The sequence below is a fragment of the Octodon degus genome, unplaced genomic scaffold (assembly GCF_000260255.1).
Source record: "Octodon degus isolate 3935 unplaced genomic scaffold, OctDeg1.0 scaffold00109, whole genome shotgun sequence".
Lineage (NCBI taxonomy): Eukaryota > Metazoa > Chordata > Mammalia > Rodentia > Octodontidae > Octodon > Octodon degus.
The window spans coordinates 3014461-3038688 of NW_004524685.1; the positions used below are offsets into that span (position 1 = coordinate 3014461).

The following is a 24228-nucleotide window of genomic DNA, read 5'->3' on the forward strand; positions in this document are numbered from 1 at the left end:
CTTCCTTCCTTCCTTCCTTCCTTCCTTCCTTCCTTCCTTCCTTCCTTCCTTCTTTCTGTGTTTCTAAATGTATTTGGTACAGGATCTCACTACATAGATTGGACTCATAGTGATTCTCCTGTTTTCAGCCTCCCAAGAGCTGGGATTACAGGCATGCACCACCATACCAAGTTTCAGTAACCCTCTCAGCATGCCCTAGGGGCAGAGGCAGGGTTGGCATGGCATGCTGAGTCCTTTTCTTAATGTTAGCATAGACCTATAAATTTTCCCTCTTAGCCTCTTAGCCCAGGATTTATAGCATATATGAATTTTAAGATTATTTTCTCTAATTCTGTGCAGGACACTGTACTCTTGAAATTTTTTATTTTTTGTCTTTTTGAGACAGATTCTTGCTATGCAGTTCAGGGTGGCCTTGAGCTCACTTTCTAGCCTTGGCTGGTCTCAAACTTCCAACAATCCTCCTGCCTGAGCTTCCCAAGTGCTATGATTACAGGCATGCACCATCATGCCCGGCTCTCCTAAGTTTCATATTGTGTTTTGCTTTTCATTTTTTGGTGTTTTGTTTGTATCTGTCTGTCAGGTTTATTTGGTTTATCATATTGTTAAGGTCCTCTGTTTCCTTATCTTTTTCCTGTTTGTTATTTACATGTGGAATTGAAGTCCCCGTGTAGCCACATCCTCAGCTCTGGTGAATTTCCGTTTTGACCTGACTCATTTCCTGTTGTATTTATTAAGGACAGATAATCTACTGATAATGAGCTCCCACATTGTTATTTATATGCAAATTTCAATTTTGTTCTTATTTGTTATTAGTTTGACCGTGTGTCTCAGCCTGTTACTTCCAATTTATCCTGCTTGGATTGTATATTCATGTCTTGCATTAGATTTGGGAAGTTTTCAGTCATTGTTTCTTTAAATATTCTCCTTACTGGCTTTTCTCTCTTTGTCTTTTAGGACTGTCTGGTGCTATCTGCATAATGATCCACTGGACTTATCCCACAGGTTTTTTTAGACTCATTACTTTTCTTCAAATGTTCCCCTTTCCTCAGATAAAATAATTTTAAGTGTCATATTTTCTAATTCTCTGTTTTTTCCTTCTGACTTAAATCTCTGTAGTGAATTTTTAACTTTGGACATCAATTTTTATATTTAGATTTCCTCATTATGTTTTCTAACTTGACACTGCCACTTTGTTTTCTTAACTTTGCTTACATCTTGATCCTTTTAACGCTTGTGTTAGAGTCTAATAAATCTGTCATCTGATCTTCCTCAGAGACAATGCCTACCAATTTATTTTCTCTTTTGGATGGGCCACTTTTTCCTGTTTATTTGTGTGCCTTGTGATTTTTGTTGTTGAAAACTAGACATTTGGGACTTGTATGGTAACACTGAAAGTCAGATTTACCTTTCGTCAGAGTTTTCTGTTTGAAATAAATCACTGTTGCAGAGATGAACCCTAGGTGTAAGCTGAAGGTGTTCTCAGGTCTTCTCTGAGCCTCTGTCTTTTGTTAGGCATGTGTGGGTGACTTTCTAAATTATCTGTACATTTGGTTACTTTGAATGTCCTAATTAAGTATCTGTCTGGATTCCCTAAGCAGAAATAGGGAAAACTAAAGGAGAAAAAGGAATATGTCTAAGACTTTAGAAAACTGTTTCAACTGGAGAGGATGAAAATAAAAATGATCTTCTCTGCATCTCCACATGCAGAAACAGTAATCAGTCAGTAGTGAGGACAAGGTTTAGTTGCTCATCTTGGCTTATGCAAATGACTCCATATACGAGCAAACTGGGGGGCATGGGCTGATGCTCCTGGGATAAGAGGTGAAGGTCATCTCAATTTTTCAGAAATTATCATTAGAAGCATTCCTTGGAAGCTACAAATCTTCAAATAGACTCTAGAGCTCCCTACTAATTGCATGAGGCAAATTCTGCCAGTATTGTTGTTGTTGTTCCTTAGGTGGGGGGAGATGGACTCCTGTTGCTTCCTACTCTATCACCTTCCTTGACGCACTTCATCATGGGGATAACTTCTCTCTCTCTCTCTCTCTCTCTCTCTCTCTCTCTCTCTCTCTCTCATTATCTTAATTCACAGTTTTCCTTTTGACTTAATAAAAACATTCCAAATAAATATTTATTCATTTACATACATTCCACAGCATACACAATCTGAAGGATAAATTCTGTCACTTCTTTGTGCTTGTTCATTTTTGTTCATCTAGGTAAGGCACTCAGAATTATAAGTTGACATATATGAATGTTTGTTAGATTCTAGATACTACTTTTAATCTTGTATTTTGGAGGCAAATTGCAATATGACTGAGATCATCAATACAGAAATAGGAGAAGCTACACAGTTGTCCTCCCATACCTGTGTGTTCTGCATCTAAGGATGTGATGAAACATGGTCATAAGTACTTTGCTTTTTTTAAAAAAGTCTTTGTACTAAATGTGTATAGATTCTCATTTCTTGTCCTTATTCTCTAAAGTATAATGAATATTTATAGAACAGTTACATTGTATTAGTATTTTATGTAATCTAGAGATGATTTGTAGTATACAGGAGGATATGTACAGGTTATGCAAATACTATGTCATTTTATATAACTTGAACATTTATGGATCTTGGTATCCATGAGCAGATCCTAGTACCAATCCTCTATGAATCCCTAGGGATAATTTTAGTTTGAGCGACAAAGCCTTTGAAACATTAATCATATCAAGTCAAAACTAGTATTCAAGCCAACACTCCAAGCTTCTGATGTCATGAATAACTCACCATCTACTATGCGGCCTGATACATGTTTGGCTGTATTCACGGGATATCTTAAGCTTCTCATGGCAGTGTTTCTTCCTCCATAAGCCTGTACTTTTAATCTGTATATCCCATTTTTTTTATAAGTTGTAAAGTACCTGGAGTAGATGCCATCATTCTTGTAAGAATCAGCACCTTATTTTAGAAATGAAAGAAAAAATTATTATTAAAAGGAAAAAGGTAAATGTATACATTTGGTAATCAAGCATATAAAATACATATACTGTACCCAAACAGGCTGATATCTCCAAACTGTCCCCTCTGCTTAGAGATTGTTTCCATTATGCTCTGACAGAGGATTATATCTTGTCATGCTGGTATCTTTGAGGCATTATGAAATTTGCACACAACAGATATATCTATATCTCATATATATGCATATATATGTTATGTATAAGTGATAAATACCTCACTCTTTTGGCCCTATCACATTATATGTGGTTTATTATATATATAATTCTGATTTCCTAACCGAATGGCCTTTCACTAAAAATATTAATTATGTAAGTTTCCAGTTCAAGTAAAAAGACTCCTACTGAAGATAATGCTTAGAATTTGTCATCTAGTGAATTACCTAGCACTTACTTAGACTTATTCTGTCTGCCTCTTTTTCTGTCTCTCTCCTGTCTCTGTCTGTCTGTTTCTGCTTCAGATTTTCTTTCCTGATCCATTATAACTCTGGTATCTGATGCTTCAGGCATGAGTCCTCACTTGTGGAAGTTTTATCTGTTCATGGGCCTCAGTTTTCAGAATTGTATGTGTACTTTGCTGCAGCTGTTAGAACTACACTGCATCTCTCCCTTTCCCTGCCAGGGATCCAGGTTCAAGCACTAAACCTCAGCGGGTTGCTTGTGCTTCACCCTCTCTGCCCAGATTTTTTCTATGATTCCCCGCTCCCCAACCAAAGGAGCATTTCCCCAGAAATCTTGCTCCTCTCTTCACTCTCCTAAGTGAGACATATCTAATTGGTAATAGACATTGGCTATCAAGGTGGTGATAATAATATTTATTCAGTTCTTAGTCTGTGCAAGACACTTGCTTAGCACTTTGTATATTTTACTGTACCTGATACCATTTTCTGATGATTGTTATATTCATCCATAATCTGCCCTAATTTGCTGGGTGCCTCTCTTTCTGCTGCTTATTGTTTTTGGGACCTATAACATACTCTGAGTTATGGAAATGGAGATTTATTTATAAAAGCCTGTGAATACCTGCACCATTGTCCAACAGTTCCAAAACGTCTGCATTTCTGCTGCTTGATTCAATGACAGCAGTCACACTGACTCCAAGAATGGGCACATACCCTTGTCGAACTTCTGCATACACAATCATGGGACTGGGGAAGCTGTTTGTGTCTTTATTCATTTTAGCACTCACTGTGATCGGAGGCACAGAAGAATTGGCTGCCCGAGAAGTTACTGTAATAGTTAATGTTTCCGGATTTTCTTTGGCTTGAAGACTGTAAGTCCAAGTGCCCACCTAAAATGTCCAGTGGAAACATTAAATGTTTATTGCCAAGCTATTTTCTGTGCTTTTGTTATGCATTTTAAAAAATGAATCATATAAGGGTAAAAAAGAAATTGTAAAAAGTAAAGGACAGTAAAATAGGAAATTACAGTAAAAAGAAATTGTCACAGTAAAGGACATATTGTCATTGATGCCTCTCAAGATACTCCTTGTTTTGAAAACATTCCATTGTTTTCTGCTTTCTCAAACTGTTCTAGAAGCTATCTTCTGTTAGTATCTTTATGAAGTATTATAAAAACCATCAATGCTGCTAAAGACATGATGGTGAGACCACATCCTCTTTATTTACTAGATCTGGTACAGTAGAACTTGTCACTTTTCCCCAAAGTCAAAATAACCATGAAAAGTATATGTTTTGAATTGATTAAGGACATCAAAGAAGCCATGATAGCACAGGTAAAGAAACTCATGAAGTATTTGTAGAACAAATAGACTTTTGAGGGATTGTATGGTGAGGCAATTTGATCACAGAACCTCAAGCAGTGTCTTACATTGTCATGTAGAAATTTATGGTGAGAAATAGCTGTTTGAAGGTGACCTTGATTGAGATCTTTGTTCTTTGGCCTCACAGTCTACTATTGTATAATTATAGTTGAGGTTAATTGTTTTAAAACATAAAGAGCCAAATAAAAGACAAAATAGGAAACAGGGAGACAGATCTTTGCAAAAGGGAAGGGGATTAAGAAATGGAGGGAGGGAGAGAGAAAGAAGGGGAAGGAAATAAAAATGAGTTAAAATGTGTTATGTGCATATACTAACTCCTCATGAGGAGTCTAGTCATTATGTTCTCTAAATATGTCCCAACAAAAATTAAAAATTAAAAAAACTGAACATTTGGGTGTGGTGGCACACTCCTGTAATCCCAGCACTCGGAAGGCTGAGGCAGGAAGAGTGCTGTGAGTTTGAGGCCAACCTGGGCTATATAAGTGAATTTAGATCTAGCTTGCATTGCATAGTGAGATCTTGTCTCAACAATACAAAACAAAATTGAAAAAAGACAGATATTATAGCTGGATGTATACCATGTTCAAAAGATTCTCCCCAGTTTTATTCTTCAATGTTCTTCTTGGTTAACCTTTGATTTACCCATTTCTCTCATTTTATTATTTCCTTTTGCCTCCCATCAAATCATTAGGATAACATATAAATAAAAAGAACATCCTATTTTGCCGCAGTTTTGAGCATGGTACAATTCATGGCACCCAGGCATTTAAAAATTGTATTTATGCCATTAAACAACTTATGCTCTGAATTTTTTTCCAAATATCTAGAAGCTGATTGCTTACCTGTGCTGTTCCTGGAATACTGAGATAGGCTATTCTGGAAGCAGTGTCCTCTGCGAGACCTCCTACCAGTTTTCCACTGGGATCCCAGAAAGAAATGCTGGGAGGCTGTTTGTCCCATGTGATGAGAAAGATGGTGTCCTTTCCCACGGTGCTATCAATTATCACAGTGCCATTCATCCAGGGATCCTTGGTCAGATTTAATCTCTTACTTTCAAGCTGTTTATATATATTTTAAAAATTAATGACTGCGGAAGGAAATAATTTCATTCTTTTTTTCTTTTAAAGATTTTTCTTAATATCTGACCTGAGAGCAAGTTTATATGTGGCATACCACCATAGGCCTGTGATCTCTGAAAATTGTTTAAGACTTGATAATTGTCACACAGTTCAGAAACACTGGGCTTAAATACAGGAGAGTGAAATAAAAATAAGGTCTTAGATCAGAGGAATAGATTTTACACTTAATAATCTACTATTATTTCACAGTCATGTTGGCAAACACCCACTCAAAGCTTTAGCATTAAAGGGTGCTGCACCTATAGAAAAGAATTAACTATAGACATACTTAAAGACAAATATGGCAAAGTGATGAATATGAAAGTTGGAATCTGTAGAAGCAAAGGAAGTAGAAATAGTATCTTTCTCTGGGAGAAACATCAAAGTGTTTTTTTTTTCTAAAATATGCACATTGATAACATAAAGCAGTGGGTTCCATATGTAGATACATATAGCACACTTCGATGATTTTTCACCTCCTCACTACCCCCTTTCTTTGCTTGTCTCACCTCCTGGTCCCCTTCCTCTTCTCTAATAATCTTACTTTAATGTCATTTCTTTAAAAATTTCTTTTTCAAGGAAGAGATTTTCAAAATCTTTGCATATAATTCTTAGCCATGAGCAGCTAACTATTCATTAACAAAGAAGATACTTTCTAGGATGATGGTGTTTTTTTCAGGATCAATGGGAAGCCTTGCTTTTTCCCCCAACTGTTCTAAACCTACATTGATACCAGTTCTAAAGTGAATGAATTCTACTATTCAAGTGTTGTTGTTTTGACCAAAATCCCAGTCTTCAATGAAGTCTTTGAGTAGACAAAATATTGTTATCAAATTAAATCTGGTCGAATAATTTTTTCAGACCTCTATCAGGAAAACTTGATAAAGGAAATGGTTTTATCTGTCTAGTAGTACTAGGGAAAGATAATCCAGAGAAGTATGGCAAGTAGACTTCTTTTTCTAGTCTACCTCCAACATCCATGTTAAAATACTCCTTAACTTATATAAGTTAGTATAACAAACATCTGTTTGGACACTGTATTTCTCCAATCCTACTTATTATGTATACAAATCCAAGTTAATCTTGAAAAATTTGTTACTTCCTGATTGAAGAGCCAATTGAGAGCATTACAGAGGGAAGCAACTGAACTTCTTGTTCCTTTTGCTACTTTTAAGAATTCTACTTTCAAAACATTTAGCACCTTCTCCATGCAAATGTCTCCTTTCTAGCTGACTTTCCCTATTCTTCACTTACAACTTTTCACTTCGCCTGAAGATTCCACTTGAATGTCACATCAGCCAGTCAGATTTATTAAAAGTAAAAGAGTATCTACAATAATATCTTAAAAATCAGTTTTATCTCTTCTCTGTTGTAGACAGCATCATCATTCTTAGTCATCAAAGCTAGAAACCTCAGAAATGACATCTTTATTCTTTCAATTTTACCTCTAGTGACATCCAGGTAGATGTCTAGAACAATTTTTATAACAGTTTTCAGGGTAAACCCAAAAACATATCTCCGGAACACCTGTGCATATTTAAAGTGTGTATTTTAAAACATCTGCTCCTTTCATTGATGAAGAACGGGAGAAAATAGGTTGGTTAGTTGGGTGATCAGGGCAAGTTTTAATGTAGACAATGATCTGATGAATTGGAAGGTACCATACAGAAGTCTTGGCATAAAAGTGACGTAACTTAGGCTTAGTAGAAGTGAATATAGTGAGAAAACATACTTTGAAGAAAACTATACTGATATTGAGCATATCATGTATCAGAGCAGAGTCAATGTTTACTCAGTTTTAAATCTAAGTAATAGGTAGTGATGTTGCTGTTGAAGCACAGGTATCTAGAAAAGGAGTTGGGTTTATAATGAGAAAGAAGGTGGTTGAAAAATGGTTAAACAATAAAGAGAAGAATTATTGACACAGATAAGCAATGTTTGTTAACTTGTTTCTGCTCAACCTTTTCCACTTCCAACCTATGTTTTTGAGTTTATTTGAATCTATTTCACAATTGTCATATAGTGTTGTAGGGAAAGGACTTGGAAGTATGAGACTTTTAAAATGAATTTCTAGAATAATAGGTGTTATATCTTTTGAAAAAAATCTAGCTTTAGAAAGTTTAACCTAACATTATTAGGCTTTGCTATTATCTTGTACCCCAACCACTATAAGAAAAATAATTGGTATTATTCGTTAGTGTTATTTTCTTTTAGTTCATTAGAGTAAATAGGTAGACTAGGAATTCACAATCTTCTTGCCTTTTTTGGTTCCAAAAGTTTCAAACTTTATAACACACCACCAGGAATTTTACATAGAAATGTCACATGGTTTCAGAAACAAGGAAACCAAAAGTTTAAGAGGTTTGCCCTAGTCTCAGAATTCATATTATACCTTACTACTACCAGTTTTATTATTTTTAGTTGATTTTTTTTTTCCAGAACCGGGGATTGAACTCAGGCCCTTGCGCTTGCCAGGGAAGCGCTTATTCCACTGAGCCTTCTCCCCAGCCTCCAGTTTTATTGTTTAAAAATCTGGTAAAGTTCAGAAGATGATTCCTGAAGTATTCATCCATAAAAATAGAATTTAAAGGAAAAAAAGAACTCAAAGCATATAACTATCAAATTTTATTTCTTATTTATGGCTAAGAGAATAGAAAAAACCCAAGGAGTCGAAGCTCTGACCTGAAAGGACATCTGGGAGAGATCAGTATTTCCTAACCCAGAAGGACTGAAAACATCAATGAGGCTGTTCTTGTAGGCTTGATCCGAAACATAATAATTATTTCCTCCTAAAATGTAAATCCATTAACAAAGTCACCTTCTCAAAAATAGGTATTTATTACATTTTAATGATTTTTATGTTAACAGTATAAACAAAACCACAGTTTTGGCACTAAAATAGAAAATATGAAATCAGATATGCAGATTAACTCAATTTTAATTCAGAAATGCTATAAATAAGAAGTTGCCTTCGTACTTCACTTATCTGGGAATTTCAGTCAGCTGAAATACATCGAATAATCACAGAATTCTAAAAAGATGTTACAATTCCACATACTAAAGCTTGAATCTTTATGCAGTCCTTTAGGAGGACTATTCCCTTCCATTTAAGTTACAATACCAATAGTATTGACTTTCAGATTTTCCAGTTAAGATCAGAATCAGCGAATTTAAAAAAAAAATAGAGAGCTGCTATATTTAACTATCTGGAGAGTACCTGGCACTACTGAGGAAATAGCAAAATGGTAAACGGCAGAGAGACACAGCAAAATTTACTAATTTTGTTGGACCACTTGAGCCAGAAATACATTTTATATATATATATTTATTTATTTAATGTATTTTATGCAGGGTCTCACTACACAGCTCAGACGCAGAGACTTTACTGTTTTCAGCCTCCCCGGTGCTGGGATTACAGTTGTGTACCACCACACCTGTTCTTGATGGCTAGCTCAGCACATGTAGGGGCAGGGCCTGTGTGGCATGTGGTGTTGGGATTGAATCCTGGTCCCTGTGCTTGCCTAAGAGAAATAAATTTTAAAGTGATCCTAAAAACATTTTGGAAAAAACCCGGAAGTGTAAGGGCCGGCCAGGTAGCTCAGTGGACTAAAGCGGCTGCTTTGGAAGATTCAGGGACCAGGGTTCAGTCCGAGGCAGCCGAGCTGGCTCTGCCCCTGGGGTGCAGTGAGAGGGCGATTGAAACTGGGTGTGGTGGTGCGCGCCTGTAATCTTAGCACTTGGGAGGCTGAAGACAGGAGAATCACAACAAGTCTAATGTCTGTAGTGAGATCCTGTGCTAAATACAAAAAAAGAAAAAAAGAAAAGAAAAGGAAGTTTATAGAAATAAGCATTTATAAAACAATTATATATTTGGTGTATTTAGAAGCCAACTTAATGCAAAAATTGATACATTATAAATTTTGGATTTCTAAAATCATGTTTAGAAACATGCTTCTGAATCTAAAAGCAAAACAGTTCTCATGGTTAATGTTTACCTGGAAATGTCATTGTTATTTAGATATTTTCAGCCTGAGCTTTTCTTAGTCATATCCTACCTTATCCAGTGATGGTAGGATACCACTAACTAAATGGTGGTGGACTGTTCATTATCATTGAACACTCTAAAAGTTTAGCCATCAGTGGGCCTGTTCTGTGGTCTCATGGATGGGAATCTGTGTTGTGGCTTCATAGGAATACCATTTCCTCTCCATGCCTTGAACTGTCACTGTAGCATAGTTGTTTCCACTTCATGATTTTCTCTCACCCTTTTCTTAAAAGAAATTTGGACCTTCAAGTCCCACCTTAGAGGTCATGTCATAGGTTGCCTTCTTTCCCTATTCTATGCAGCCATGGGAAAATCGATGACTTCTGCTGACTTTTTTTCCTCATATACAGTGTTCCTCTTGTGAAGGGATTTGATTTCACTATTTTATTATGTGATTAGCAATTTTATTTGCTTTTTCGGCTTGTGGGACTCTGAGTACTATGAAAATGAAGAGGGCCTGCACAGGATGAGCTGAAGGGAATTTGTCAGGCTCTATATTTATGAACTGTCATGAAAGGACTAGAATATATAGGCCATAATTTACCTGTTATACTGCTCATCTCGCTTATGATGGTATCAGCAGATGGCCCCACAGCAATAGAATGAATGATGGCCCCACTTTGTTTCACTCTTTCCATGCAAGAGCTTGCTCTTATATCCTCCCCAGAAGTTACCAGTATTATTTCAGATCCCTCTGTTTGATGGTGTGTTTCCCTAATTACCTGCAAACAAAATTCAGGACATTAACTATTAGTTGTTCCTAGATGGAATGGACTGATGAGTTAGAAAAAAAAATAGAGAAAATAAAAGATATGTACTTGTCCCTATGTTTTTAAAAATGTTTAAACATCAGAAAGTATATGCAGTAGTAATTAACATAGAAATATCCCTAAAAATTAAGAAAGGTAAGCTATGTTTTTGCAGAACCATTTTTACCTGAAGAGCAGATTCAACTCCAGAGCAGATAGAAATTCCTCCTGAAGCTTCGCTAGGTAAGCTCTCTATGAGTTTTCTTCTTTCATTGTAGCTTATAATTTGGACTAGCTTACTTTTGATGTGGGCAGTACTATCATATTCAACTATGCCCACCCAGGATCCATTTTCAATAGTTTGAAGCAGCAAAGTTTTAGCTGCTTGGTTCATTCGATGTAACCGGTTAAAATCCTAAATGGTGAATCACAGGAAAACAAACTAAATAGTTTTGAGTGAAGGGTAACAGCAGATCACATAAAGTATGGCAAGACTTTTGTGTAAACAGTAATTGGTCTTATTAAAAGAAGCAATGTACTATGGAACACATAACTTAGCAAGGAGCTCATGCCTTTACTAGAGATGACTCTTGGTTGTGAAGTATCCACATTAGTAATAGGAATAGAGGGAGGAGTACATTGAGATTGAGGAGTGACAATTGGCATCTTAGAGACTCTATGATCACTCTTTACAATATTTGTTCCAGTTGGCTCAAGATGAAATTACCCTAGAACCCACAGAATAAATCTAGACTGTTCCATACCCTAGGGAGCAGAAACTTTCCAGACTTGGAGGTGAATCTTAAGAGATTCTATTCTTGGCTGTAAATAATTATAACCTTGTAACCTCTTCCATTTGCTTAAGAATTTATTTTTATTTTATTTTATTTTTTTTTTTTAAGAATTTATTTTTTGGCTCCCAGAATGTTCTGTTCTTTCTCAAATGTGCCATCACTCTGGATGCTTTATTAAATTGCATCTGCTTGGTTTTGGTCTATTTATTTCAGTAATTATTTATTGATAGTCTCTATGTGAGGAACACTGGTCTAGGTCATTGGAATTCAAATATGCATCAAAATTTCAACTTCAAGAGACTCCCTCAATCTGGTAGGAATAGACATATATAATCTATTCTAGATAATGAGGATGCAAAGATGAGTAGATATAGGTCATGTTACAGGAGCAGCCAGTCAATTACAAGTGGCATGATGTACAATAACAGCATGTACAGTAATAGCACGAGGGCATAAGTCATAGCAGAGACCAGCAGAAGGATTTTACACAACCTGGAATCTCAACTCATCTCCTCCTGGAGGACATAGGTAATTTTACCAAATTTTGAAGGATGGGGCTTAGGTAGCCAGTTAATGAGGAAGCATTCAAGAAAATGTTCTCTGTTTAGTTCTATACAGATATTTCTTCTTAAATACTGAGTTCAGATCCTGTGATTAGGTCATTGGGTGACTTGGTCAGTAAATGAAGAATTGTATATAGCATATACTTTGCAATATTAGAACAAAGAAATGGTACAAGGAAACTTCAACTTGATGAATTTTATTTGCATAATTTTATGTAGTACTATAATGTATTACAGAACATAAAATTATAGCACTGTACTGTGCCATACAGTCAGCAAAAGTATAGGATTATACTGTAGAAGAAGCCACAGTAAAGCTCCAGGGACACTCATTCCCATAGCTTACATCCAAATGCACCTGTGCTGTAAGTCTGAATGGTTGTTAAACAGAAAGGTCATTAAATGACGAATATATGTATTCCCCAAACACACAAAACCCTACCTATTCCCACAAACGAGCAAAAATGCCTTCTACTCATTAAATTTAAGAGAAAAAAGTATTAGTTGCATCTGGCCTTTTCTTCTTCAAGCTGATGCTTTTCACATATCTCTGACAACAATAAATCATTTGTGTAGGTCATACACATAGGGTAAAGCTGCACTGAGAGTCCTGTTTGGTTCCATTCTTTGACCTGGAATATAGGGTTTAGCAGTCCCCAGTATACTCTGTTTTTATGCTTGTCAAATAGTAGGTGAATAGGGCAAAGTTAGGAAATATGTTCATATTTTAATCTATAGTTCTGATCCTCCAATATGAGCCTTACTAAAGGTCCAAAAGTCATTACAGTTAGCCCTCCATTTTCTGGAAAAAATGACATCTCAATTAAGTTGATTTAACTTCGTTGATGTCTTTCTTTCAATAAATATTCAACTGCCCCGCTTGAGATCTTTCCCTATTGTGGTGTAATTTAGAACACTCCAGGTTCAGGTAGAGCTGTGGGTTCTTAACTATTCAAGCCCATGAAATTTACCTTCATGTTTTCAGACTTATCAAGAACCAAGCACACAGTTCTTTCACTGATTTTCAACAATGAGAAAGTAGGCAAAGGAGGTGGTGTCATCATAGGTGTGGTACTTTTAAAATCCTCGGACTCTCTGATTACCTCCCATGTGCTCCTGAAATTGCACTTTAGGTTTTGTAGAGTTGGAGCTTCTTGGTTATGGGTTGTTTCATTACAAAATTTAACAACCTAGAATAGAAGTCAATTTGATAAATAGATTTTTAAATATACTTTATCCATTTAAAATCTGACTATAAACCTGAATGAATAACAATTTGTTATGCAATTTTATTGTTTAATGAATAAAATATGATCAAATTATTCAATTGATAGTATAGTAAGGCACATTTTCAATATTACTGATAATGATAATAATAGCTATACTGACTTCTTACTATTGGCCAATATTAAAATTCTTTCATTATTAATACTAATATTTTTAATTTTTTAGATTATCTAAATAAATATGTTAAAACATGATAATATGGCTGTTGATTATATATTCTGGAACCAAAGATTGGCGTACTTACAGAATCAATACTTTGCATAAACATTATGGAAGCCTTTTCTGTTTGAACTTTATTGGGGAAGAACTGACAGCCTTTTTCATACAGTTTTGTAGTAGGATCAATTCTGCATCTTCTAGTTATGCAGCTACCTCCTTGACATGTATAAATGCTGTTCGTTCCAGAGATACCTATACAACACCTGAAAATATGTGACAGTTCATTACTGAGTCAATTTAGTTATTAATTTAAAAAATCTTTACAAGCTATACTCATGATAATTCTAATATCAAGGACTATTTTTTTTATTTATTCATTGAGTCAGACTCTTGCCACATGGCCCAGGCTGGCCTGGAGCTCGCAATCCTCCTGCTGTTAGTCTTCAAGTTCTGGGATTACAGATATGCACCCATACTAGAAGTTTTTTTATTCTTATATGTACTCTACACAGCCTATTTTGCTAGAAGGGATTTAAGGTTCCACTTAGAGCAAATATTTACTGTTCAAAAATTTTTCAGAGGGTTTTTTTTTGTAGTACTATAGAAGAAAAGAAAAAATATTTTTTCAGTACTGGGGATTAAACTCAGATCATCACACTGAGATACCTCTTCAGCCCCCTTTGTGTTTTATTTTGACATAGAGTTTCATGAAGTTGTCCAGGGTGCCCTTGAACTTGCCCTCCTCCTGTCTCATTTTCCCTTGTAGCTGAGATCACAGATGTACCACACCATACTCAGTGACAGAGGGAAATTTCAAACAGGATTTTAGATATATATAGTAGCTGAATTCTCTCCTGGGTTAGCTGCTGCTATTTTGACTACACTAAGGGCTATCAGGTTTCCTTCTCCCAAACATCTGTCCTGATGGTCTTATGTTGGTGAAGACACTATAGATACCTGGTTGATGAAATTTTGAAATAATTTACTCTGGGTGACATCTTAGGTTGAAGTTCTCTGTAGATTTATTTTCCAAGAATATATCCCCAAAATAGTGGGCTATGGAAAGTGTTCTGATTATTTAATTAGTGTTTTTACCCAAAGGAAAATGTAACTGGTAGTAAACAGTAAGATGTTATCAAGAAAAGCAGTAGTATAAAGAGCAAGGATGTGTTTTAGATTTGTGCTTTGCTGTGGGAAATGAGCCATAGGTGGCAGTGATTATAGCTAATATGCCAAGATATGACTATCGCTCATTCATACACTTCCAGTTTGAATTCAGGACATGATAGATTTCTTTGTCATTTAGGAAGTCCTCCTAAGAACATCTATGCTTTCATTGCTTCAAAATGTTGTGAACACAATGATGCCTTTTATATGAAAAATCATAATATTCTGCAGCATTTAGGGGGAATATGATATAAAAAATATAATCAATATAATACTTTTTAAAGTCCCTTGGGGGCCAGGGGGTATAGTCAGTGGTACAATACCTGCCTGACAAGTGTGACTCCTGAGTTTGATTTCTGGTACCAAAAATCAATCAATTAGACTGCTGAGCTGTGATCCATGGGCACAGAATGCACAGTCGCTGAGCTTTTCTGATGCCTGGTACAACCATTTAAGAACTTTGGAGGACTCTGGATGGCCTGTGGGACTCTGGTGAGCTGCGACATGTAGGCCCAGTATGCATAGGTGAGGAGCTTTCAGAGTACCTGGTACAACAATTTAAGAACTTAGGAGGACTCTGAGTAGCCTGAGGGACTCTGGTAACTTGACCCTTGGTCCCCGGTGCACAGATGTGGAGCATGTGCTGACACTGGTCCAACCTTTTTAGAACTTAGGAGGATTCTGGGCAGCCTGTGGGATTTTGTGGAATCCAGCCCATACCTGCCTCCTACTTTAAAGTTTTGGTTAGTATCAGCTAGTTGCCCCCACTAGTAGTAAGAGCCTTGGTGAGTCCTACACTGCTCTCCACTGTAGTGGAAACCTTAGTGATCCACCTCTCTTACACCAGTGTTAAGTCTGGGTGATTATTATTATTATTATTATTATTATTATTATTTTTGGCAGAACTGGGGATTGTACTCAGGCCCTTGTGCTTGCCAGGCAAGCGCTTATTCTACTGAGCCATCTCCCCAGCCCAAGTCTGGGTGATTATTGAGAGCTTCAAAAATGCCAAAACACAGGAGCAAAAGGCAATCTCGATCCTCCAGCCCACCCAGAACAAATCCAAGAGACAAAGATATACAAGAACTTAGAAGTCACACACCTGAAATTTCTGAAATGATAGCAACTGAAGTAAAGAAAAAGGTCTATCAGGCTATAGAAGAAATAAGATCAGGAATAATCACCCAGGTCAAAAAATAAATGAGAACAATCATGAAAGAATTTCTCAGCACAGCTAAAGAAGATATAGATTAAAAAAATAAAGGAGAATAGAAAAATGATATGTAGGAGTCACTGCCGGGTCCTCATCTTGGTCCAAAAAGGCAATATTTGTAATACCAAAGTTATGTTATTGCAATTCCATCAAGTTAATTCCAATCTACCACTTTCAATGCAACCCATGGCAAAAATAAAGACACTAAATTATATTTTCAATCACTGGGGAGTCAAGGGGCTCTAAGTCTAGCCACAAAGGTGGCTTTCCAGAACCAAGAATGCGACCCAGGGCCTGACCTGATTTTTATTCAGTGAAGTGGCTTAAGGGGGATGGACTGAGAATTATAGGAAGTAGGTGACTATCGTGAGCTATATTCTGGCATATAGTTAATATGCCACATCCTGGCATATTAGCTATAATCACCCACTAGGTGGGTTGCCTACATTTACCTCTGCCATATGCAGAGAGGATATGTAGAGAAAGTAATTTGTTTTATGCTATAGAGATAGTATCTAATGTTTTGGGGTGTCTGGTGCTTCAGCTTTGATGTAGTCTTTCAAGCCCCAGGAAGTCATAGCCTCTGTCTTGATGCTCGATCCCAGCTGGCAGCGTGGAGCATTGGCTCTTTGTCCTGGCTTGACCCAGCTCACATTAAAGAGAAGCAGGTATAGGTTACCAGGGAAACATGCACACCACCTTTAAAGGCTATCACCAGCACCTCAGCTAGACCAATATACATTGCTTAAGGTCAATTGAAGGATAAAATGAAATCCTAGCCAGCTCTGAACATAACAATATGAGGAAATAGGGTCAGGCTCAGTCAAAATAGAGACAGTCACTGTTTCAAGGAGAGTTGCTTAGGTGGTCCTCCACAATGATGGATACACCAAATGAACAATACAGGAAAGAAGTAGAATGCATAAAACAGATTCAAACAACTATCTAGGAAATTAAAAATTCCATTGAAAGCCAGCAAAACCACTTGAATGAAACTGAAGACAGACTTTCAGACCACAGAGACAGTGGTATAGCTAATGAACCTGAAAGGAAAGATCTCTTAAAACTAACAAGGGAGTGCCAGCAAGATAGCTCAACAGACTAAGTGCTTGCTTAGGCAAGCACAGGGACCAGGGTTAGATCCCTGGTCCCACATGCCATGCTGGCCCTGTCCCTGGGGTGGGTGCACTGAGCCAGAGAAGGAGTCCAGGTTTGGTCATACATGCCTGTCATCCCAGGGCTGGGGAGGCTGAAAGCAGGAGAATCACTGAGTCTGAGCTGCATAGTGAGACCCTGTTGTAAATACATAAAAAATGAAAAAAAGTAAAAACTAACAAGGAACGAGGAAATAATAATTCAGTAGCTACAAGACAATGCAAAGAAAACTAATATAAGAATGATAGTTGTCAATGAAACAGCAAGAGGCCACACAAATGACATTAAAAAAAACTATTTGAAGCAGTAATTACAGAAAAATTTCCAAGTATAGGAAAAGGATCTGACATACAGTAAGTGAGGCATGTAGAACTCCAAATAGTCATAATCAAAATAAATCTACACCTAGACACATAATAATCAAGATCTCAGAAATTCAGCAAAAGAATAACGTATTAAAAGCTGTTAGAAGAAATAGATCACTTATAATGGAAAATCCATCAGAATCACAGCAGACTTCTTGACACAAATCACCAAATAAAGAGGACCTTGGATTGAAGTATTTCTGGTTCTTCAAGAAACAACTTTCAACCCATATTAATGTACACTGCAAAACTATCTATTAAATTCATTGGAGAGATAAGGTCTGTCTATAACAAAGAACAATTAAATTCACAACCACCAAACCAACCCTACAAAGAGTACTGACAGATACTCTGGAAAGAAACAGAAACAACCACAGCTTCAAGAACAATAACAGAAAGAAACCACCAAACATAGCAAATAATTACAAAGAGGGGAAAAAGTACAAAGCCTATAGCAGGAACATGACAAAGATAAGCCAATACATATCAGTTATAGCAAAGTAAATGGCCTCAATTCACCAATCAAAAGAAACAAGACTAGCAGTGTGGATTAAGAAGCAAAATCTGGGTCTGGCCAGATAGCTCAATGACTAAAGCATCTGCTTAGGCAGAGCACAGTGGCTAAGGTTGAATCCTTGGCTTGCTGTGCTGGCCTTGGCCCCAGGGTGCACTGAGGTGGTGATTGAGACTGGGCATGGTGGCATGCACCTGTAATCACAGTGCTTGGGAGGCTGAAAACAGGAGAATCACTACAAGTTCAAAGTATGCAGTGAGACCCTGTACTAAATACATTTAAAAAAGCAAAATCCAACAATATGCTACATACAAGAGACATATTTAATTCAAAAGGAAATTCACAGACTGAAAGTAAAAGGATGGAAAAACAGTTTTCCATGCCACATGAAACTAGAAAAAGTAGAGGAAGCTATTCTGTTTGCTGACAATATCAACTTCAAACAAAAATCATTCAAAGAGATGAAGAAGATCACTACATACTTTTGAGGGAAAACTGAAAGAGGAAGGCATAACAATTATATATGTACTCATGTAGGAGCACCCACCTACATAGGACAAATTTTAACAGATATGAAAGATCAAATATGCAATAATAGAATTATAATGGAGAACTTTAACAGGCTACTGTCACAAAGAGATAGATCAACTAGGCAAAAAATCAGTAAAGAAATAACAGAACTAAACCCAACTTTTGAAGAAATGGACGTAGTAGACCTTCACAGAGTGTTTCACCCAGCAACAACAGGATACACATTCTTTTCAGCTGCACATGAAACATTCTACAAAATAGACCATATGCTACTGCACACAGCATGCTTAAATAAATGCAAAGGAATTGAAATTATCCCACGCATACTATCTGATCACAGTGCGATAAAACTGAAAATTATTGACAAAAGAAACAAAAAAAACCCCACCATAAACACATGGAAATCAAACAACAACTTCCCAAACAGCCAATGGATCACAGATGAAGTTAAAGAAGCAATTAAAAAATATTTACCATCAAACAAAAATGCAGATACAACTCACCAAAACCTGTGGCATACAATGAAATCTGTCTTAAGAAGAAAATTTATAGTGATAAATTTGCACATTAAGAAAACAGAACAAGCTCTAATAAATGATCTTATGATAGGAAAAGAAGAACAAGTCAAGCCCAAATTCCAAAGAAGGCAGGAAATTATAAAGATTAGAGCAGAAATTAATGCAATGGAGATAAAAACCAATACAATACAAAGAATAAATGAATCAAAGAGTTGGTTTTTTGAAAGAATAAAAAAAATTGATAAACCTCTGGCCCACCTAATCAAAAAAAGGAAAAAAATAAAAAAATTCATGCAATAAGGAATGAAAAGTGTGAAATCACTACAGATCCTAGAGAAATTCAGAAGATGATCAATACCTACTTCCAAAATCTTTACTCTCACAGGATGGAAAAGACAGAGGAAATGGAGAGTTTCCTAGATGCACATGAAATGCCAAAGTTGAGTCAAGAAGTTATACAAACTCTGAATAACCCAGTAGTGGGAAATGAAATTGAAAATGTAATACAAATCCTACCACGGAAGAAAAGCCCAGGTCCTGACAGATTTACAGCTGAATTCTGCAAAATTTAGAGAAGATTTAGTGCCAACTTTCTCAAACTCTTCAATGAATTTGAAAGGGAAGCAATTCTGTCGAGGTATTACTCTCATTCCAAAACCAGAGAAAGATCCACTTAAAAAAGAGAAATACAGACCAATCTCACTTATGAATATTGCTTAGATACAGCAATCCTCAATAAAATACTAGCAAACAAATGCAGCAAATCATCAAGAAGATTATAGAACATGTCCAGGTAGGATTCATCATAGAGATGCAGGGATGGTTCAACACATGCAAATCCATAACTGTAATGCACCACATCAATAGAGCCAAGAACAAAACCCACGTGATTATCTCAATAGATGCAGAAAAAGTTTTGACAAAGTGAAACACTCATTTCTGGTAACCCTACAGAGAATTGGAATAGATGATCTATATTTCAACCTGATAAAAGCCATCTACAAGAAACTAGCATCCAACTTTATAATAAATTTACAAATGCTGAAAGCCTTCACTTTGAAATCAGGAACAAGACAAGGATATCCACTATCTCCACTCCTATTCAATATAGTTCTGGAAACATTAGCCAGAGCAATTAGACCAGAGCATGAAATAAAAGGAATAATGATTGGAAAAGAGGAGTGAAGTTGCCATCATTTGCAGATGATATGATACTCTACTCAGAGGACTCACAAAAGCCCACCAAGAGTCTTGTAGGTTTAATACCAAAGTCAATAATGTAGTAGGATACAAAATCAGCACCCAAAAATCGGTAGCATTTTTGTGCACAATGAACACAAGGAGAGTGAAGTTATTGTTTAACAATAACATCCAAAAAATGAAATATTTAGGAATCTTACAAAGGAAGTAAAATATTTATATACAGTGAAAATTATTGTACTCTGAGAAAAAAGATTGAAGAAGATTTGAGAAAATGAATAAGAAGAACCAACATTATGAAAATGGCCATAGTACCAAAATTTTTATACAGATTCAATGTAATCTCAATTAAAATACCATTTGGTATACCTCACATAGCTAGAGAAAACTTCCATCAAATTCATTTGGAACCAGAAGAGACCCAGAATATCAAAAGCAATCCTGGGAAACAAAGGAAAGGCAGGAAGTTTCACAATCTCTGACCTGAAATTATACTATTAAGTTATCATGATAAAATCAGCATAGTAATGGCATTGAGCCAGACCCCAGGATCAATGGAACAGATCAGAAAATGTAGACAGAGCTACAAACACACTTATCCACCTTATCTTTGATAAAGGTCAAACATGTTTGCTGGAAAGAAAGATAGCCCGTTTAATAAGTAGTACTGGAAAAACTGGCTTTCCTTGTGCTGAAGACTAAAATTGCGCTCATGTCTATCACCATGCCCTGAACTACAATTAAAATCTATCAAAGATTTAAACGTTAAAAAAGAAACACTAAATCTAGAAGAAAATATAGGTAGAAATCTCAAGGACATAGGGGTTGGCAGAGAGTCCATGAACAAAAACCAAACTGCATGGGAAATACTTCAAAGAATCAGGAACTGAGATCTCATCTTTTTAAACAGTTTCTGTGCTTCAAAGGAAATCTCCAACAGAGTAAAAAGAAAACCCACAAACTGGGAAAAAATTATAGCTGACTGTCTCTCTGACAAAGGCCTTCTGTCTAGAACATATAATGAATTAAAAAAAAATCAGGACCCCTAATTCAAAGACACAATACAAAAAGAGGCATCTGAGATGAATTATGCACTTTTCAAATGAAATACAAATGGCAAGTAAATATATGAAAAAATGTTCAACACCATTTGTTCTTTGAGAAATGCAAATTAAAACAACACTGATATTTCTTCTCACTCCAGAAAGAATGGCTAAAGTCAAGAAGTCAGCCAAAAACAAATGCTGGGGGGGGGCGGGCTATGGGGAAAAAGGAACACTTCTGCACTGTTGGTAGGAGTTCAGACTGGTACAACCACTACAGAAATCAGTGTGGAGATTCCTTGAAAAGCTAGGATTGGAGATCCCATTCAAGCCAGCTAGTTTCCTCCGCGGTATTTTTTCCAGAAGAACTGAAAGAATGATACTACATCAATATATATGCACCCATGTTTATAGCAGCACAATTTGTCATAGCTATATCTTAGAAACAACCCAAATGCCCATCAACTGAGGAATGAATAAAGAAGATGTGCTATTTTTACACAATGGAATATTATTTTGCTATAAAGCAGGTTAAATTTGAGTCTTTTGTTGGTAAATGGATGCAACTAGAGAACATACTCTTAAGTGAAATAAATCAGATCCACATGTGCAAACATTGCATTGTCTCCTTAGTGTTAGAACCTGAAAGAGAAAATGAAATCTCAAGGATACAGTAGATATTGGGAAGAAGTAATGAACCTACTCAAAAGGAAGGAATTACTGAGTTAAGGAGGACAGGAGAGGGAGTGGGGGAAAGAGATATATCTACATAAGCAGGATGGTTTGGACAACTGTACTGTGGATTTCTGCTGGTCTATGGTGAGAAGGAGTTAATGCTTAATTTGTTTTGTCTTCTTTTTTCATTTCTTGCACCCTTTTTGTATTCTTAGTTTCTTACATATTTCTTTCTTTTTCCAATTTTGCATGCATATATCTGATAATATGAACAACTAGTTGGAAGACAACACTATTCATTACTAGAAATACTGTGAAATTCGCATTTTGTTAAGTGAAATTCTGTATCATTTGTAATTTTTGTGTTTTAATATTATTTTGTACTCTCTTTAAGAAATAAAAAAAATTAGGGCTTGCCAAATAGCTCAGCAGATTAAAGCTCCTGCAAGCAGGCACAGGGGCCAGGGGTTCACACTCGGGCCTGCCATACCAGCCCCACCCTGGGGCGTACTGAGATGGCGATTGAGACTGGGCATGGTGATACATTCCTGTAATCCTAGCTCTTGGGAGGCTGTAAACAGGTGGATCACTATGAGTCTGATGTAGTAGTGAGACCCTGAACACCCTGTAGACCCTTCCCTAAAATAAAAATAAATAAATAAATAAATAAATAAACAAATAAATAAATAAATAAATAAAGTCCCTGAAAACTAGTCCAATGGAGCAGAGGAATAGCCTTTCTTGAAATCATGCACCTCATAGTTTGCATGTTAGTGACAATTCTGTTAACCTCAGCAGGGAATGTTGTTCACTTTTAAGTGGAATCCTCTGAGCCATTTTGCTCTCTTGATCTCAGAATTAAGAGCATGGCCTATTGTTATTAACTGTGATGCTAGACTGATGCCTTAAAAGGACCTTTATAAGTCGCCAAGAAGTTCTTAGTTGACTTTATGAAGCTGCTTGATTTCTTATCCAGCTCCCACTTAGCAGTACTTAGCTACTGCTATTTATTATTGTAATGGGAATAACTTTGCATGTTTTGCTAAGTCAGTTTACATAGTGCACAGCTCCAGCCTAAATGAATTTTGGCAGCCATAGTAAACAAGTTTAAGATACATTAGATTTAAATTATCTTCCAAATGCTTTTGAAGTGCTGTGTATCTTAAGAGACAATAGATTTTTTTTCTTAAAAAATACTTTTTTGCGATATAGAGTCCATTATCTCCATTGGGAGAAAAATATTGTCACTTAAAGGAAGTCAAAGGAAGAAAAATTAGATACGTTACAGATTGAACTCATTTAAAAAATGTAGTCATGCCTTGTTGCTTCAATTTTTTTTGAACTGGAGACGTAGTAAGGCTGATCATTGTTGTACTCATCAAACACTCCCCAGCGGAGATGGGCCCACTCGTGGACAAACAGTCTACCTGTGGGAAAACATTGCAAGAAGACAGTCATAATTCAAGGGACAAAATTTATCTGTTAAATATTTTGACAATACTTTTATTCTGTCTCAAATATCTACATTTGAAATGACTGTAAGCATTTATATTTTTATAAACAGCATAGTATATTACTTGATAGTATGAAGGACAGTATATATATATTTTTAATTTCACACAATAGAGAAGCATTTCTGGAGTATTTTCTATGGCCACAAAATCCTGATCTTTGGCATATTTAGTGTGTTTTAGCCTTCTGGCTTAGGAAATACAATGTTGTTTGTATCATGCATCCTTCCATGTTTCCATTCAGTTATTTATTATTTTATTCATTCAACTTTTTTGACCTTTCTTACCTGTGTATTGTTGAATGAATCTTTGACCCCTCTATGCCTTAAGTTCCCATCCTAAAATATATCATCAAGAGAATGGTAGTGTCTCCAATGGACAAATAATGATTCTTGGGGGCTAAAGTGTCATAGATGTTACCATGTTGTATATCTCTTCTAACTTCATACCTAACAGCACAAATAGATATATAACATGACTGGGGTAAAACAATATCATATGGGACATTCAGAAAAAATTGCTTAACAAGTTTCTGTGTGAGAATGATGATAAAAATGATGAAGAAACTCTAGTAGAGATCATAGGTAATTATGGTGATGTGAAAATAAAGTGACTAATTTAAAGTGTTTAAAAAATAAAGTGTTTAGCACATAGTTAACATTAGTTTGTAATAATGGCTACTACTATTATTATTTATGTATTTGCCATAGGACTAGGTGCCAAAAATATAAAGGTAAGACATTGTCTTTGACTTAGAGCTGCTCTATAGAGAATTAAAATTTTTTCCCCAAAAAACTCAGAATATATATATATATATATGGTACATTTGAAATGA

The 24228-nt window shown here is 36.0% G+C and overlaps 1 protein-coding gene across 1 annotated transcript in view; it reads right to left on the reverse strand.

Annotated features, from left to right (window-relative positions):
* The window catches only part of LOC101577887 (calcium-activated chloride channel regulator 4-like), a 51313-nt gene that overhangs the window by 16811 nt on the left and 10274 nt on the right, over positions 1–24228 (reverse strand). Inside the window, exons 4-12 of the mRNA XM_004639314.1 lie at positions 23201–23309; positions 13587–13764; positions 13027–13245; positions 10886–11113; positions 10494–10671; positions 8587–8693; positions 5629–5844; positions 4027–4294; positions 2777–2947 (exon numbers count right to left, since the gene is read on the reverse strand). Of these exons, the coding sequence (XP_004639371.1) occupies positions 2777–2947; positions 4027–4294; positions 5629–5844; positions 8587–8693; positions 10494–10671; positions 10886–11113; positions 13027–13245; positions 13587–13764; positions 23201–23309 (1674 nt within the window). The remainder of the gene's footprint in view (positions 1–2776; positions 2948–4026; positions 4295–5628; positions 5845–8586; positions 8694–10493; positions 10672–10885; positions 11114–13026; positions 13246–13586; positions 13765–23200; positions 23310–24228) is intronic.